General features: G+C 62.4%; 1 protein-coding gene across 7 annotated transcripts in view; it reads left to right on the top strand.

The window, feature by feature from the left end:
- The window catches only part of LOC137450225 (hexokinase-2), a 55846-nt gene that overhangs the window by 6071 nt on the left and 32000 nt on the right, over window positions 1-17775 (top strand). For 6 of the 7 annotated variants that reach the window (XR_010989554.1, XR_010989551.1, XR_010989553.1 and 3 more), the window contains exon 1: window positions 6109-6414. The exons of the other annotated variant lie outside the window; for it this stretch is intronic. Coding sequence is in view for 1 of the 6 variants with exons in the window: in XM_068156548.1 (XP_068012649.1) it covers window positions 6352-6414 (63 nt within the window). In the remaining 5 variants the exon portion in view is untranslated. Of the gene's footprint in view, window positions 1-6108; window positions 6415-17775 lie in introns of those variants that run through there. 7 annotated transcript variants of the gene reach the window in all.

Raw genomic sequence — 17775 nt, 5'->3', positions numbered from 1 at the left:
TCCCCTGTGGGGACAGCCTGGGAGAGTTGAGGCTGTTCAGGGTGGAGAAGAGAAGGCTCCAGCGGGACCTCAGAGCAGCCTTGCAGTACCTGAAGGGGCTCCAGGAGAGCTGGGGAGGGACTTTGGACAAGGGCTGGGAGTGCCAGGCTGAGGGACAATGGCTGTGAGCTGGGAGAGGGGAGACTGAGAGTGGAGAGGAGGAAGAAATTGTTGATGATGAAGGTGGGGAGAGCCTGGCACAGGCTGCCCAGGGAGGCTGTGGATGTCCCCTCCCTGGTGGTGTTGAAGGCCAGGCTGGATGAGGCCTTGAGCAAGCTGGGCTGGTGGGAGGTGTCCCTGCCCATGGCAGGGGGTTGGGACTGGCTGAGCTTTGAGCTCCCTTCCCACCCAACCCATTCTGTGATTCTATGACCTGAACCCCTTTCAAATCCAGCCCTGTTTTGGGGAACAAAGGGGCTTGAGGCCAGCTCCTTCTGCCTTTGCATCACCAGGATGTGACCTGGCAAACAAATTGAGTTGTGGGCAGCATCCTCTTTGAATGAACTGAGTCTGTGGAGGTGAACTGAGCTGGAGAGCAGGACAGGAGGAGGAGGAGACAGAGCCTTCATTCTGCACACACACAGTCAGTGCCCTCACCCAGCTGGTCAGGCCGGTGGGCAGCTGTGCCCAGCTATTTTTAGGTTGCTTTAATTTCCTCTTAACCACTGAGAGAATTTGGGGATTTAGCCAAAAAAAAAAAAAAGGCAAGCAAAAAAAAAAGCCAAGCAGCCAAGCTGTCTGAGAGTGCAAAAAGAAAACCATCACCATCTGCTGATAGGAGGCTTCCATGGGAAGCTTGGGGAATCTGGGGTGCAGAGGTCAGGTCTGGTGGCAGTGGGATGCCCAGAAGGAGCCTGGCAGCAGGGCTGGCTCTGCTCCCTTCCTCTCCCTGCTTTGGGTGTCTCTCCCCCCCTGCTCCCCTCCCTGGGCACTGCAGTTTGAGTCCCTTGGTGGCAAACTGATGGCAGTGACCCCTCGGAGGGCCACGGGACAAGGTGAAGGCGTGAGGAGCTGGAGCTGCTCAGAACTGGTTGGGAGAGCTGGCAGGGAGCGGGCAGACAGGTTGGGCAACTCCTGCCCCGGGGCTGCCGGGACCGGCTCTGCTGGCAGCCAGCAGCGGGGCAGCAGCGGCTGGGCTGCAGGCGGGAGGACGTGCCAGGGCCCTCGTTGGGCTTTGCGACTCCTTCACGTGGCTTTGGTCCTGCTTGAGCCCTTTGTGACACCTCCATGTGGCTTGGGACCTCGTTGGCCTCTTTGTGACACCTTCACACGGCCTGGGACCTCATTGGGTCCCTTGTGGCACCTTCATACGGCCTGGGACCTTGTTGGGCTCTTTGTGACACCTCCACATAGCCTGGGACCTTGTTGGGCTCTTTGTGACACCTCCACATAGTCTGGGACCTTGTTGGGCTCTTTGTGACACCTCCACATGGCCTGGGACCTTGTTGGGCTCTTTGTGACACCTCCACATGGCCTGGGACCTCATTGGGTCCCTTGTGACACCTTCACATGGCCTGAGACCTCGTTGTGTCCCTCCTGATGCCTGCACATGACTTTGGCCCTGGTCACATTCCTTGCAGTGGGCTCTTGCCCAGCAGTGAGGCTTCACAAGGCTTTGGTGCTCATCAAGTTTCTCCTGGCACCCTGCCACTGGGGCTTTGGATGGCTTCAGCCCTCCCTGGGCTCCTCAGGGTGTTTTCAGCCCGTGTTGGACTCCTTGTGGCACCCAGCTGGGGGTTTCAGATGGCTTTGGCTCCCCTTGGGCTCCTCACAGCAGCTATCCATGGGGCTTTGCTGGGCTCCTCCAGCCATGGGGCTCCACCTGGCTCCCCTGGCTTTGCTGGGCTCCTTCTTGTGGCTTCGTTCCTTGGATCTGCAGTGGAGCCAGGACAAGGGAGCTGGAATGGCAGCAGGAGAAGGGAGATGGGATGGTGGCAGGAAGGAGCTGAGATGGTGGTAGGAAGGAGCTGAGATGGTGGTAGGAAGGAGCTAAGATGGTGGTAGGAAGGAGCTGAGATGGTGGTAGGAAGCAGGAGCAGAGAGCTGGGATGGCGGCAAGAGAAGGAAGATGAAATGGTGGCAGGAGGCAGGAGCAGGGAGCTGGGGTAGCAGCAAGAGAAGGAAGCTGGAATGGCCTCAGGAGCAGGGAACTGGGATGGAAGCAGGAGCAGGCAACCAGGGTGGCATCAGGAGCAGGCAGCTGGGGTGGCAGCAAGAGCTGGGAGCTGGGGCGGCAGCAGGAGATGGGGGCCGGAGTGGCAGCAGGAGCAGGAGGCAGGAGCAGGGAACCGGGGCGGCAGCAGGAGATGGGGGCCGGGGTGGCAGCAGGAGCTGGGAGCCGGGGTGGCAGCAGCAGGAGCAGGGAGCCGGGGCAGCAGCAGGAGATGGGAGCCGGGGTGGCAGCAGCAGGAGATGGGGGCCGGGGTGGCAGCAGGAGCAGGGAGCCGGGGTGGCAGCAGCAGGAGCAGGGAGCCGGGGCGGCAGCAGGAGCTGGGAGCCGGGGTGGCAGCAGGAGCAGGGAGCCGGGGTGGCAGCAGGAGCTGGGAGCCGGGGTGGCAGCAGCAGGAGCAGGGAGCCAGGGCGGCAGCAGGAGCTGGGAGCCGGGGTGGCAGCAGCAGGAGCAGGGAGCCGGGGTGGCAGCAGGAGATGGGAGCCGGGGTGGCAGCAGCAGGAGATGGGGGCCGGGGTGGCAGCAGGAGCAGGGAGCCGGGGTGGCAGCAGCAGGAGCAGGGAGCCGGGGCGGCAGCAGGAGCTGGGAGCCGGGGTGGCAGCAGCAGGAGCAGGGAGCCGGGGCGGCAGCAGGAGCTGGGAGCCGGGGTGGCAGCAGGAGATGGGAGCCGGGGCGGCAGCAGGAGATGGGGGCCGGGGTGGCAGCAGGAGCTGGGAGCCGGGGTGGCAGCAGGAGATGGGAGCCGGGGCGGCAGCAGGAGCTGGGGGCCGGGGTGGCAGCAGGAGCAGGGAGCCGGGGCGGCAGCAGGAGCTGGGAGCCGGGGTGGCAGCAGCAGGAGCAGGGAGCCGGGGCGGCAGCAGGAGCTGGGAGCCGGGGTGGCAGCAGGAGATGGGAGCCGGGGCGGCAGCAGGAGATGGGGGCCGGGGTGGCAGCAGGAGCTGGGAGCCGGGGTGGCAGCAGGAGATGGGAGCCGGGGCGGCAGCAGGAGATGGGGGCCGGGGTGGCAGCAGGAGCAGGGAGCCGGGGTGGCAGCAGGAGATGGGGGCCGGGGTGGCAGCAGGAGATGGGAGCCGGGGTGGCAGCAGGAGATGGGGGCCGGGGTGGCAGCAGGAGATGGGAGCCGGGGTGGCAGCAGGAGATGGGAGCCGGGGCGGCAGCAGGAGATGGGGGCCGGGGTGGCAGCAGGAGCAGGGAGCCGGGGTGGCAGCAGGAGATGGGGGCCGGGGTGGCAGCAGCAGGAGCAGGGAGCCGGGGTGGCAGCAGGAGATGGGAGCCGGGGTGGCAGCAGGAGCAGGAGGCAGGAGCAGGGAACTGGGGTGGCAGCAAGAGAAGGAAGCTGGAATGGCCTCAGGAGCAGGGAACTGGGATGGAGGCAGGAGCAGGCAACCAGGGTGGCATCAGGAGCAGGCAGCTGGGGCGGCAGCAGGAGCTGAGAGCCGGGGCAGCAGCAGGAGCAGGGAGCCGGGGTGGCAGCAGGAGCAGGGAACTGGGGTGGCAGCAGGAGCTGGGGGCCGGGGTGGCAGCAGCAGGAGCAGGGAGCCGGGGCGGCAGCAGGAGATGGGAGCCGGGGTGGCAGCAGCAGGGCAGTGCCAGGGGCCATGGGCTGATGGATGCAGGCTGACAGCGCTCGGGGCCGCACACGTTCCCGCACACGTGAGCGCACACAGCCCCGCGCCGGGCACACGTGTGTGCCCCCTCTGCCGTGCACAGCCCCCCAGACACCCCCCCGCTCTGCCACACATCCCCTCCCACTTCATGTGCACCACCCCGGTACGGCCCCGGGGCACCCACAGCCTCCACCCAGCTCACCCACACCACCGCCAGTGCCCACCTCAGATCCTGGTCACACCTTTCAACAGCCTCCCAGCGCCCCAAACCAGTTTGTTTCAGTAAGTCCCCAGTACACCCCCACTGCATGGACACCCCCCTGTGGCACACACAGCCTCTCCCCCCACCCCAGTTCACTCATACTCAACTCTCCCCAGTGCCCACCCCAGATCCTGTTCACCCCCATCACCCCATGTCAGTTCACCCCAGTACCCCCAATGCACAACCTCCCCATTCACCCACAGCCTCCCCATTCACCCACAGCCTCCCCATTCACACACAGCCTCCCCATTCACACACAGCCTCCCAGTTCACACACAGCCTCCCCATTCACACACAGCCTCCCCGTTCACCCACAGCCTCCCAGTCCATTCACAGCCTCCCTATTCACACACAGCCTTCCTGTTCACCCACAGCCTCTCCACTTCACACACAGCCTCCCCATTCACCCACAGTCTCCCACTTCACACACAGTCTCCCACTTCACACACAGCCTCCCAGTCCACCCACAGCCTCCCAGTCCACTCACAGCCTCCCAGTCCACCCACAGCCTCCCAGTTCACACACAGCCTCCCAGTCCACCCACAGCCTCCCAGTTCACACACAGCTTCCCAGTCCACCCACAGCCTCCCAGTCCACTCACAGCCTCCCAGTCCACCCGCAGCCTCTCCACTTCACACACAGCCTCCCCATTCACCCACAGCCTCCCAGTCCACCCGCAGCCTCTCCACTTCACATACAGCCTCCCCATTCACCCACAGCCTCCCAGTCCACCCGCAGCCTCTCCACTTCACACACAGCCTCCCCATTCACCCACAGCCTCCCAGTCCACCCGCAGCCTCTCCACTTCACACACAGCCTCCCCATTCACCCACAGCCTCCCAGTCCACCCGCAGCCTCTCCACTTCACACACAGCCTCCCCATTCACCCACAGCTTCCCAGTCCACCCACAGCCTCCCAGTGCCCACCTCAGGTCCCGTTCACCCCCCAGCATTGCTCCCCCATCCCAGTTCCTCCCAGTGCCCTTCCAATCATCTCCTTTTTGCCCTGCACCTGTTCCCCCCAGTCTCCCCCATTCACTCCTCCTAGAACCCCATACCAGTTGACCCCAGTAGCTCACCAGTACCTCCTCCTTCACCCCCATCTGTCCTACATCAGCTCCCCCAAGTACCCCAGCACTGGTCCCCAACCCTTTCCCTCAGTACTCCTCGCACCCCACACCACTTCCCCCAGTACCCCCCATTGCCCTACACCAGGTCCCCCCAGTACCCCCCACTCATCCCCTCATTGCCCCCCACCCATTCTTCCCAGTACCTCACACCAGTTCACCCCAGTATCCCCACACTACCTCACTCCAGTCGTCCCCATTCACCCCTCCATTGCCTCACCCCAGTCCCCCCCAGGCCCACCTATGCTCCCCTCCACATCACTCCTATCCCACCTGTTCACCCCCTAATACTCCACACCAGTTCCCCCCAGTACACCCCATCAACTCCCAACCCAGTTCCCTTCAGTGCCCCACAATACTCCCCAGTACCCACACCAGTTCCTCCCACTACTCCCCCATCTGCCCCACTAGTCCCCCCAGTCTCCCCCCACTACCTCACTGCAGTCCCACTCATTTACTCCCATTTACCCCACACCAGTTTCCCCCAGTACCCTGCAATCAGTCCCAAGCACAGTCCCTCCCAGTACCCCCCAGGACCCCACACCAGCCCCCTCTACCTCCCAGCACCCCACACCAGTTGCCCCCCTACCTCCCAGCACCCCACACCAGTTCCCCCCCGTACCCCTAGCACCCCACACCAGCCCTCCCCTACTTCCCAGCACCCCACACCAGTTGCTCCCAGTCCTCCCCATTCCCGTTCTCCCAAGCCCCCTCCTCACCCCATTCACCCCTCCCTCAGTCCACCCCCCCGCCCCTCCGGGGCGCCCCCTAGCGGCACGCTCTGGCCCCCGCGCGCGGCACACACCCTCGCGGCTCAGCCAATCAGCGGCGGCGGCTCCGCGGCGTCAGCCGTGGGCAGGGAACCTCCTCAATGAGCCACATTGTCGCGCGCGAGGGCCGCGGCGCGAGCTGCTGGGGGCCGCTCCCGCTCCGAACCCGCTCCGGCCACCGGGCACCGCACCGGGCACCGCGCCGGGCACCCGCCGGGCACCGCCAATACACTGCGCCGGGCGCGTCCGACACATCGCGCGCCCGCTGGGCACACATCGGGCACCGCGAACACAGCACGCCGGGCACGCGCAGGGCACCCACCACCCCGGGCACCCACTTCACTGGGTACCCACCGCCTCGGGCACCCACCGAGCCATGATCGCCTCCCACCTCCTCGCGTACTTCTTCACAGAGCTCAACCATGACCAGGCGCAGAAGGTGAGGGGGAAACCCGGCAAGAGCAACAAAGGGGCTGACCCGGTGAAATATGGGTGAGGGGGGGAAGGGGAAAAAGTAAGAAGGAGAAAGAGAGAAAAAGGTCAAAACAGGGAAAAAGAAGTGTAAAAGGAGGAAAGAGAAAAAAGGAGAGAGGAAGAAGGTAACAGAAAAAAACAACTAAGAATTAAAATTACATTAAAAAGGAAAAAAGGGGGAAAAGAAAAAGATAAAAGGGGGAAAGGAAAAAAAAAAGAATGGGAAAGGAGAAGAGAAAAAAAGTTTAAAAAGAAGGAAAGGAAAAAGGGGGGAAAGGAAAAAGAAAAGAAGGGAGAAAGTAAAAGAAAAAAAGTGTAAAAGGAGAAAAAGAGAGGGAGAAAAGTAAAAAGAGAGAGAAAAGGCAAAAAAAAAAGGAAAAAAAAAAAAAACGGGGAGAGGAAAAAAAAATAGGAAGAAGGATAAAAGGGAGGGGAAAGTAAAATGAAAAAGTGAAAAGGAAAACCAAAAAAGGAAAGGAAGAAAAAAAGGAGGAAAAAAGTGAGAAAAGAACGGACCCCCCCTGGGGAGCCGGGAACCTCGGGTCAGGCCAGGCGGGCTCCGGGCGGCCCCGCTCTCCGCTCCGTGCCGTACGTGCTCGGCGGCTGCGGCTGCGGGACCCCGCGGGCCGGGCGCCCCCCGCGGGCCGGCGGCGCGGAGCAGGAGGAGCATCAGGAGAAGGAAGCGGGGGTATGCGTCTCCGGGGTGTCTCCGGGGTGTCTCCGCTCTCCGTGCCCCCCGCCCGCGGCCACCCCGCCAGCACGTGTCGCCGCTTCCTGCTGCCGGCTCCGAGCATCCTCGGGGCCGGGACCTGTGGCCCCTCGGCCGGACCCTCCCTGCCCCGGGGTGAGGAGGAGAGGTCCCTGATGGGGTCCTGCGGCCGAGGGGAGGTGCTCCGAGCTGTGTCAAAGGCAGTCCCTCGGGTTTCCCTTCCCCAGGTTGTGCCCCCCTAGGCTGTGCCCCCCTAGGCTGTGCCCCCTCCCGCGTCCTGCACTTGGCAAATGTCTTCCTGCCGCCCCCTCCCCTGATTTATGGCTCCCGGAGCCTGTTCCCGGGCTGCGGCTCCCAGTCGCAGCATCTGGCTGGGATTCGTGTGGCGTTTGTCACTCGAAATTCCAGAGTTCAGGCGCTGGGGACAGGCGAGTGGCTCTGCTCTTTGTGTGGCCGGGACAGCGCTTGGGCTCCCGGCAGCCTTCAAGGATTCCTGGAAAAAAAAATTCCTGGCTGCGAGATGCTGCAGGAAGGCTCAGGCTCTGCCCCAGCTCCCCGCCAGCCTTCAGGGCATCTGAGGATACACCAGAGAGGGGTTCGGCTGCTGAGGTCGTGTGGCAGGACCTGTTCGTGGGGTTCCAGCTCGCAGGTGTTGCAGGGGGTCAGGATTTGGGGGGGCGGGGGGGGGGAAACCCTTCCAAATTCCCAAGTGCAGGAGCCCTGACTCGCTCCATCAGATAACGATGGAGAAACCAAGCTGGCCACGCTGGCCCTTTGCCCCTGTTAAAGGGGAAGTAAAACCAGTGAGAACATAAAATTCAAAACCACCCCCAAACCCCCAAGCCCAACGGAACCAAGGGTCCGGTCCCAAGGCAAGCCCTGGCCGCAGCTTCTGCCTTCGCTGGCCGCGTCCTGGCGTTGTGCAACAGCCGGAGCCACGGGGAGGGGTTGTGTAACCCGACGGCAGAAATAGGCCAGCGGCTCGGCCCCGCCGCTGCCTCCCGGCCTCTCCAGTTCCTTATCAGGAGCTAGCTGCAAATAATGGAGGATGAAGGGTTTGGGGTGAGGTGTTTGGCTTCACTCCCCAGCGGGGAAAGGGGATGCGATGCCTCGAGAGAGCTGCTCAGCCCTGCCGGCTCTGGGGCTGGGGGTCGCCGAGATGTTGGGGAGGGAAAAATACCCAGGACCTGTCAGGGTGTGCTCCTGGCTCCGCGGGCCGGGCCCTGACCAGCCACCCCCACGATGGGATTGCTCTGGGTGCTTTTCAATCACAGCTGAATCTCCCTGGGGAGGCCAAGGTGGAATCAGTGCAGGCTCTGGAGGGGGCATGGGGCTTGGCTTGGCGTCGGGGATTGGTGGTGGGGGTGAAGCAGCCGCAGCTCCAAGCTGGATGCTCAGCTGCATAAATTATTCCTGGCTTACTGCTCTTCCCAGGAAAGTGCAAGCAAGTCCCCAGCACAGGGAGGTGGAAGGGCTGGAATTCTTGGAAAGCTCCGATTTAATTTGTTATCTGACTCAGAGAGGCTTCACCTGCACTTTGAGGCCATTTGGGAAAGGCTTTTGGCTGGCAGCCTGGCAGGTGTCCGAGTCAGGGATGGGGCAGGAAAGGGGCTCGGGGGTGAGAACTTTGCCATCTGCTGGGGGGCTGTGTCCACATCTAAGCCTTCAAAATCACTTCCCAAACCGAGGATTTTTCTTCCCATTCTGGACCTGGAGCAGCTTTTCCAGCTCTGCTGCCTACTCTAGGGGGGGGCTGTCCCATCCCTCCCCAAACTCCTGCTGCCCACCCAAGGGCAGCTGTCACCTCCCTCCCCAGGCTCCTGCTGCCCACCCCAGGGGAGCTGTCCCATCCCTCCCCAAACTTCTGCTGCCCACCCGAGGGTGACTGTCACCTCCCTCCCCAAACTCCTGCTCCCCACCTCAGGGGATCTGTCCCCTCCCTCCCCAGTCTCCTGCTCCCCACCTCAGGGGATCTGTCCCCTCCCTCCCCAGGCTCCTGCTGCCCACCCCAGGGGATCTATCCCCTCCTTCCCCAAACTCCTGCTGCCCACCTCAGGGGATCTGTCCCCTCCCTCCCCAAACTCCTGCTGCCCACCCCAGGGGAACTGTCCCCTCCCTCCCCAGGCTCCTGCTGCCCACCCCAGGGGAACTGTCCCCTCCCTCCCCAGGCTCCGGCTGCCCCTGGCGCTGCCCGGCCGGCCGGGGGCTGCGGCTCTGCCTTATCTGGCTCCCGAGGGATTGTGCAAACTTTAATTAACTTCGGCAGCGTCCTCTGCGAGCCGGGCTGGGGAGCTGGCCCTGGAGGAGCCACGTTCCCGTCCGATGTGCCGGCTCACGCCGCGCTTCCTGCTCCCCGACCCTCAGCCTCGTCATGCGACGGGAGCTGGGTGAGCCAAGGAACCAGGCTGCTGGCTCCTCCTGCCCATCCCTCCTTCCAAAGAAGGAAGAAGCAGGGAGGGAGTTCGCTGTCCCGTTCCCAGGCAGGGGCAGGTCTTCCTCCGTCTTATTTTCCCTTTGCTGGGGGGTGGGGAAAGGGGGTGGGGGTGGTGGGTGTTGATTTCAGGCAGCAGATTCCTCCCTGGCTGCCTCTTGCAAGTTCCTGGGTGGCTGTGGGAAGGATTCCTGGAAAACAACGTAACAGCCTCTCTTAGGCCTGCCAAGGGCAGCAGCTGGCTGTGCCTGTCCTTCAGGAGCCATCCTGCATCCCCCTCACTCCTTGGCTTCTCCCCCAGAGCTGCCCTGCAGAGCCTAGGCAGGGCTCAGCCTCAGTTTCCCCAACTGCTGTGGGGTGCTCCCAGCACCTTGGCACCGGTGAAGTTCTTCCACCCAAGGGGGATCCCGGGGACCTTTTGGGGTTAAAATGGGAGGGAAAAGATGCGTGGGCAGGCAGGGCCTGGGGAGCTGGGAGAGCTTGATGTGTGTGACCCCCGGGCTGAGACCCAGGAGGCCTTCCCAGTTGCTCTGGGCTGTGAGAGGGGCTGGGGAGCAGCAGGGTCAGCCGAGGACGGGGCCCGCGGATGCTCTGCAGTGTGATTTCTTCACCGTGGGTGCCCGGTTCCACCTCCAGCATGGGCTTCAGCTGCTGTCCCGGGGCGGGGATGGGGGGCGGTGGTGGTGAGGATGGGGAGGAACCGGCCCAGCAGGAAACCATCTGACTCACTCGGCTGAAGATGACTCCGGGGCTGTGTCATCAGAGGCTTGGCTGCGGGCAGGGCACGTGGGGCTGGAGCGGGTGGTGCTGAGCCCCCGGTGCGGCTGCTGCCGGGGTCAGGGCTGAGGGAGGCTGGGCGCAGCTCAGCATCGGCACTGTGTCACCCGAGGTGGGGAGGGCTGGCGGAGGGGCCCAGCCGGTTCCCGGGGCTGAGTCAGCCGGGGCAGGGTGACGGCGACGCGGGGCTGCGGGGCTCGGTGCGTGGGGGGGGTTCGGTGCTGTCATGCCCTGCCCCGATCCATTGATGAAAGCAGGGAAGTGTGTGCCAGGTTGTGATACCCAGCCAGGAAATGAAATCCTCTCTGTGTTGGAGCCTTCCCTGGCTTCACCACGCTGCCCTCAGTGACCCAGGGCTGCTCCCTCTGCCTCGGTTTCCCTGCATCCTACTGCTGACTTGGGCAGGGTGGGAGAGTGGCCACCAGCTTGCCCCAGTAACTGGTACTGGTGCAGCATCTCCCCCCGAAAGGAGCAGGGAGAGAGGCAGGCTAGTGACAAACTTCAGTGCTTTGTAGCAAAGAGTTAAAAACAGGGATAGGAAGGGGAGGGATTGAAAGAAAATCTGGTTGCAGGCAGAGGTTACCCTGGAGAGAGGGCTGGCTGAGCACCCTGGGGGGTTAGGAGTGCTCAAGCCCCCCTCCAGCTTGAACACCTCTCTGCTCTTCCTCTCCACAACAAATGTTTGCCCTTCTCTTGCCCAAAAGGAACAGAAACTAACCCCGAACCCAGGGATCCTGCCTGAGGGTTGTGCTGTTTTCCTCCAAACGCTGCTGGAATTCAGCACATCCCGCAGCAGGGAGATGCTGGAGGGTTGGGCATGGTGGCTCCCGGTCTGCTGCTCAGCAGACACGTGGGGTTGGGAACCCGGACTCTAGACGAGCAGCTTCCCTTTCCCAGCACTGCGATCATTTATGGGAAAGGCAGCCAGGACACTACTGCAGGAGAGCAAAGTGCCCCCAGCCCTTCCCCTGCCCCTGCCCCTGCCCCTTCCCCTCGCCCTTCCCCTCGCCCTGCCCCTGCCCCGCCGCCGTGAGCCGGGCAGGAAGCGGTGGTGCATTGCCGGAAGCCTTCCTCACGCTGCAGTTTCTCTCTCTGATGCCATCCTGCCCCACGTGCCACCCAGCCATGGGGAAAAGGGCCCTCATGACTGCAGTGAGGGACAGAGCATCCTTCAGCCTCCCTGCTTCGGACCACCCCGTGTGTGAGGTGGGATGGGTCTGGCCAGCAGGGGGTTTCCACTCTTGCAAGGAGCTGTGCTGCAGACTTTGCATCACAAGCTGAGGAATTCAGAGCTTCACAGAATGGGTTGGGTTGGAAGGGAGCTCAAAGCTCAGCCAGTGCCAACCCCCTGCCATGGGCAGGGACACCTCCCACCAGCACAGGTTGCTCATCCAGCCTGGCCTTCAACACCTCCAGGGAGGAGGCAGCCACAGCCTCCCTGGGCAGCCTGTGCCAGGCTCTCCCCACCCTCACTCTCAACAATTTCTTCCCCATCTCCACTCTCAGTCTCCCCTCTCCCAGCTCAAAGCCATTGTCCCTCAGCCTGGCACTCCCAGCTCTTGTCCAAAGTCCCTCCCCAGCTCTCCTGGAGCCCTTCAGGTACTGGAAGGCTGCTCTGAGGTCTCCCTGGAGCCTTCTCTCCAGCCTGAACAGCCCCAACTCTCCCAGCCTGTCCCCACTGCTGGTGCCAGAGGCTCTCCCGTCTCTGATCATCTCCATGGCCTCCTCTGGACCATTTCCCCCTTCTTGGATAGTGACACTGAATGGGAAGAAGACCTTTGCAGGGTGACACATTTTCAGCACTGACCACCTAGGTCTAGTCCTGATGGGAGGATGAAGAGAAGCCTTCAGGCATCATCCAGCTGTGGTGCTGGAGCCATGAGTTCATAGATTCATACAATGGTTGAGGCTGGAAGGGACCTTAAAGCTCATCCAGCTCCAACCCCCTGCCATGGGCAGGGACACCTCCCACCAGCCCAGGCTGCTCCAGGCCTCATCCAGCCTGGCCTTGAACACCTCCATGGAGGAGGCAGCCACAGCCTCCCTGGGCAGCCTGTGCCAGTGTCTCAGCAGTGTGTGGCTGTTGCTGCAAAGCAAACCTGGCTCTGGGGTGCTTTGGAGCATGGCTCTGTGTGGCACAGCTCACTCAGCTTCCAGCTGGCAGCAAAAATTGGGCAACTTGAGGTTTCTTCAGCCTCGGGGTGGATGTGCCCTGCCCTGTGGTGGCCTTGCAGCTGGGAAGGGCAATGCTAGGCACTTCCCCAGCACCTAGCAGCACGTGCTTGGTATAAAAAGTATCTGGGCCTTGAAGCTAGCCCTGAGCTGGCAGCTGAGGATCTGCCTGCATCAGGCTCCTTACCCTGCAGCAGCTCCCATGGTCCAGCTCTTGCTCTCAGTGTCCTGCCCTGGGTGCAGCCACCCTGGGCAGTGAGCACACCCAGCACCCCCAGCTGAAGTCTGCTCCTCCTGCATTCAGTTTGTTGATATTTCCTCAGGGAAACATTTTGATTGCTGGTGGAAGCTTTCCAGAGTCTAAATTGCCCCAGTCCAGGTCCTAACCCAACGACTTTCTGTGGAGCTGTCAATGATCTCAGCAAAGGATTAAACAGCCAAGAAGGTTGGTTGTCCTCAGGGACACTCAGGCTGCAGGCTCAATCTCCTCTCCTGCCACAACTGTGCTAGGATTTAAGATGTGCTTGGGTGCAGGGAGGGCTTCACTGGAGTAATGAACCAGGCTGTGGGGCTGGGAAGCCTTGGCATGGAGGTGGTCATGGGGCTGGGAAGCCTTGGCATGGAGGTGGCCTTGTGGTGGGAAAGCCTTGGCATGGAGGTGGTCATGAGGCTGGGAAGCCTTGGCATGAAGGTAGCCATGAGGCTGGGAAGCCTTGGCATGGAGGTGGTCATAGGGCTGGGAAGCCTTGGCATGGAGGTGGCCTTGTGGTGGGAAAGCCTTGGCATGGAGGTGGTCATTGGGCTAAGAAGCCTTGGCATGGAGGTGGTCATGAGGCTGGGAAGCCTTGGCATGAAGGTAGCCATGAGGCTGGGAAGCCTTGGCATGGAGGTAGCCATGGGGCTAGGAAGCCTTGGCATGAAGGTGGTCATGGGGCTGGGAAGCCTTGGCATGAAGGTGGTCATGGGGCTGGGAAGCCTTGGCATGGAGGTGGCTGTGGCTTGGCAGGGGGGTGAGGTGCACACCAAGGTGGTCTCTCTGGGGCAGGAGCTGAGCTGCTGCCAGAGCTGCCCTGCCCCAGCTGCCAAGCAGGATGCTGACTACGTGGGCAGGGGAAGATGATCCTGGGTTTAGAGAGCTTTGGAGATTAGAAGCAGGTCAGCAGGTTCCTCACACTGTGATTATGCCTGGTGGGGAGGAGCGTGGGGGACATGAGGGACGTGCTGCAGGGTGCCTGGGGAGGGCAGGTGAAGCCTCCATGGTCCTGTGATGCCAATCCTGGAGAGGTGAAGCCTCCATGGTCCTGTGATGCCAATCCTGGAGAGGTGAAGCCTCCATGGTCCTGTGATGCCAATCCTGGAGAGGTGAAGCCTCCATGGTCCTGTGATGCCAATCCTGGAGAGGTGAAGCCTCCATGGTCCAGTGATGCCAATCCTGGAGAGTTGAAGCCTCCATGGTCCTGTGATGCCAATCCTGGAGAGGTGAAGCCTCCATGGTTGAGTGGTGCCTGTCCTGGAGAGGTGAAGCCTCCATGGTTGAGTGGTGCCAGGCCTGGAGAGGTGAAGCCTCCATGGTTGAGTGGTGGCAGGCCTGGAGAGGTGAAGCCTCCATGGTTGAGTGGTGCCTGTCCTGGAGAGGTGAAGCCTCCATGGTTGGGTGGTGCCTGTCCTGGAGAGGTGAAGCCTCCATGGTTGAGTGGTGCCTGTCCTGGAGAGGTGAAGCCTCCATGGTTGAGTGGTGCCAGGCCTGGAGAGGTGAAGCCTCCATGTCCTTCCCCACGCTGGGGTTCTGGGTGCTGGAGCCCTGGGCAGGAACTGAGGAGCAGACATCGATGGCTTCTCATTGTGTGAGCTTCCCAAGCATCTTCTCCAAGGTGGGGGGAGATGCAAGGAGGGTTGGGGGGGAGCAGAAGAGAGGCACCAGCACCTCATGGTTCATGCCAGGGTGAAGCTCTGCCCTGAGCCCTGCTGCTGAGTACCTCACTGCTGGGATGGAGACACCTCCTTGGGACTCCATCCTCACTCAGGGTGGTCTCACTTGGACCCCCTGCCTGTCACAGGCTGCTGAAGGGCTCCAGTGGGGGAGGGTCTCATGGGGAGGGGAGGCTGCTGGCTGGCAGAGCACCCAGGCTTGTCTCTAATTGTCACCAACACCCCTGGTCAGACACTGCTGCAGAGGAGAGAGGTGTCAGGGTGAGGTCCTCCCTGTGCCAAGGAGCAGGTTGGTGGCTCCTGAGGTGCCCTGGGGGCCAGGATAAAGCTTGGCTGTGGCTTACATCTCAACCATGGGGCTGGACCCTGTGTCCTGGCTTGGTGGCATCAATCCATAGCCATGGGGGCAGATCAGGGAGAAGTTTCCTACCCCGGGGCTGGGGTGGAGGTGGACTTCAGGCTGGAGCTGGAGGAGGAGGGAGAAGCTGGAGGTGACCTGGGGCAGCAGCTGCCATCCCTGTGCCTGTGAACTGGGCACATGGCTGGCAATTTCCAGCAAGGAAAAGCAAACAGGAGGGGCAGGAGGGGAGTGTTTGAGTTCCTGCTGCATGGAGATAGGGAGGAGCTGGTAAACAGCACTGGGACGACTGGGAAAGCTCCAGGGCTCCTTCCACTGATCCTTCCCTCCAGCCTGCTGGGCTCCAGCTCAGTAACTCAGCTCCCAGTTAATGGGAAGGGGCTGGAGGCACCAAGGGTTTCTCCATCACTCCAGTGAGGATGTCACTGCCAGGGAACAGAGCCTCAGCAGGGAGAGGCTTCTGCCCCTCTGCTGTACTCTGCTGAGACTCCCCTGCAGTGCTGGGGCAACTCTGGGGCCCTCAGCACAGACAGGGACCTGCTGGAACAGGGTCAGAGGAGGCCACAGCAATGCTGGCAGTGAGTTGGGCTTGGGCAGCCAGGAGAGAAGGCTCCAGGGAGACCTTCTGGTGGCCTTCAAGGGTTGAGCAGAAAGCTGGGGGCAGGCTTTTGAGCAGGGCCTGTTGGGACTCTTGGGCTTCAAGAGGCACACTGAGAGGGGAGAGAAGGAGAAATGTTTGGCACTGAGGGCGGGGAGAGCCTGGCCCAGGCTGCCCAGAGTGGTGGGAGCTGCCCCAAGGCTGGCACCATCCCAGGTCAGGTTGTTCCTAGCTGCTGGCTGCAGAGGATTGGATTGGATTGGATTGGATTGGATTGGATGAGCTTTGAAGGTTCCTTCAACCCCAAGCAGCCTGGGGCTTCATGGAAGCATCTCTCCTGGAGCATCCCAGCCAGGCCCTTTCCATCTTCTCCAGCTTCTAGGAGCTGGCTGCCAAACCTCCAGCCGAGCTGGGAGGGGGAAGGATAGGCTTGGAGCATCCCAAGCCCTACCTGCAGGCAGCCCAAAGCCTCAGTGGAGCTGCTGTGCTCTGCTGTGCCCAGCCCAGGGCCTGTGCAGGCTGGAGGTGACGCCGGAGCTGGCGGCCATGAGTCACCCCCAAAGTGCCCATTTCCTACAGCCCCACGACCCCCCCCAGCCTGCTGGCTCCAGGGTGACCTCCTGGTACGTGCCTGCAGACAGGTGAGCTGCCAGGGTGGAGCTTCCCTCTGGACGGCACGGGGCTGCCTGCTGCCCTTTAATTAGTTTTAAGTGAAGTTAATTGAAAGAGGGCAGCGCTGGGGAGCTGGCAGCCAGGGCCACGTCAGCCCTCCCCTGCCCCGCGCCGGCCCGGGGTGCCAGGCATGCAGGGGGCAGGGAGCAGCTTCCCCAGGCCCTCCTGGGAGGGCTGAGAGGCTCTGATGCTGTTTGTGGAAGGAGCCAGGAAGCTCCACGGCCTGGGCACAGGGAGCAGCGGGCACTGGGGTCCTGCCCTTGCTGGCCATGGCACCACTCATGTCACAGAGCTGGTGACACACTGCAGGGCTCACAGTGCTGGTGCCATGCTGCTGGTGCCATGCTGCTGGTGCCACACTGCTGGTGCCATGCTGCTGGTGCCACACTGCTGGTGCCACACTGCTTGTGCCATGCTGCTGGTGCCACACTGCTGGTGCCACACTGCTTGTGCCATGCTGCTGGTGCCACAGTGTTGGTGCCACACTGCTTGTGCCATGCTGCTGGTGCCACAGTGTTGGTGCCACACTGCTTGTGCCATGCTGCTGGTGCCACATTGCTGGTGCCATGCTGCTGGTGCCACAGTGTTGGTGCCACACTGCTTGTGCCATGCTGCTGCTGTCACAGTGTTGGTGCCACAGTGCTGGTGCCATGCTGCTGGTGCCACTCTGTCTTGTTTGCTGCATGAGTGCTGAGGAGTTGCTGGCTCTATAACCCTCCACAGAGGTGCCCTCAGCAGAGATGAGTGGGCAGTATGTTGTACCTGGGCAGGCTGCAGAGCTGGGGGAGAGGAACCTCAGGAGGTTCAAGCAGGGCAAGGGCAGGGTCCTGCCCCTGGGGAGCAACAACCTCCTGCAGCAGCACAGCTGAGGGGGAACCTGCTGGGAAGCAGCTCCAGGAGAAGGAGCTGGGAGGGCTGGGGGACAAGAAGGTGCCCAGGAGCCAGCAATGTGCCCTGGGGGCCAAGAAGGCCTCAGGGGTGTCCTGGGGGGCAGGGAGGAGAGTGGGGGCAGCAGGGCAAGGGAGGCTCTCCTGCCCCTCTGCCCTGCCCTGGGGAGGCCACAGCTGCACTCCTGGCTCCAGCTCTGGGCTCCCCACTTGCAGAGCCTGGGAAGGGCTGGGGAGAGTCCAGGGCAGGCTGGGAAGCTGCTGAGGGGCCTGGAGCAGCTCTGGCAGCAGCAAAGGCTGAGAGCCCTGGGGCTGAGAGCCTGCAGAAGAGCAGCCCCAGAGGGGAGCTGAGCAATGCTCAGCAAGAGCTGAAGGAGCTGGGGGGGGCAAGAGGCTGGGGCCAGGCTCTGCTGAGTGGTGCCCAGGGCCAGGCCAAGGGGCAAGGGGCACAAAGTGGCAGCCAGGAGATGCCAGCTGGAGAGGAGGAGAAAGTAGTTTGGTGTGAGGGTGCTGGAGGCCTGGAGCAGGCTGCCCAGAGAGGTTGTGGAGTCTGCTCTGGAGAGCTCCCAACCCCCCCTGGGCACTGTGCCCCTGGGCAAGCTGCTGTGGGTGCCCTGCTGGAGCAGAGGCTTGGGCTGGGTGAGCTCCAGAGCTCCCTTCCAATTTCACCATTCTGAGACTCATGGGTTTTGTGACTCCTGCCAGGCATCCTTCATGCAGGAAGAGCCCCTGGGGGTCAGGCTCCAGTTGCCACCACAGCGTAGGAAGGGCTGGAAAAGCTCTGGCATCGACC

The sequence above is a fragment of the Melanerpes formicivorus genome, unplaced genomic scaffold (genome assembly GCF_026170545.1).
Source record: "Melanerpes formicivorus ecotype bairdi unplaced genomic scaffold, bMelFor1.0.p_v2 SCAF_34, whole genome shotgun sequence".
NCBI classification, from domain to species: Eukaryota; Metazoa; Chordata; class Aves; order Piciformes; family Picidae; genus Melanerpes; species Melanerpes formicivorus.
This window is presented reverse-complemented; position numbering and strand designations above follow the sequence as displayed.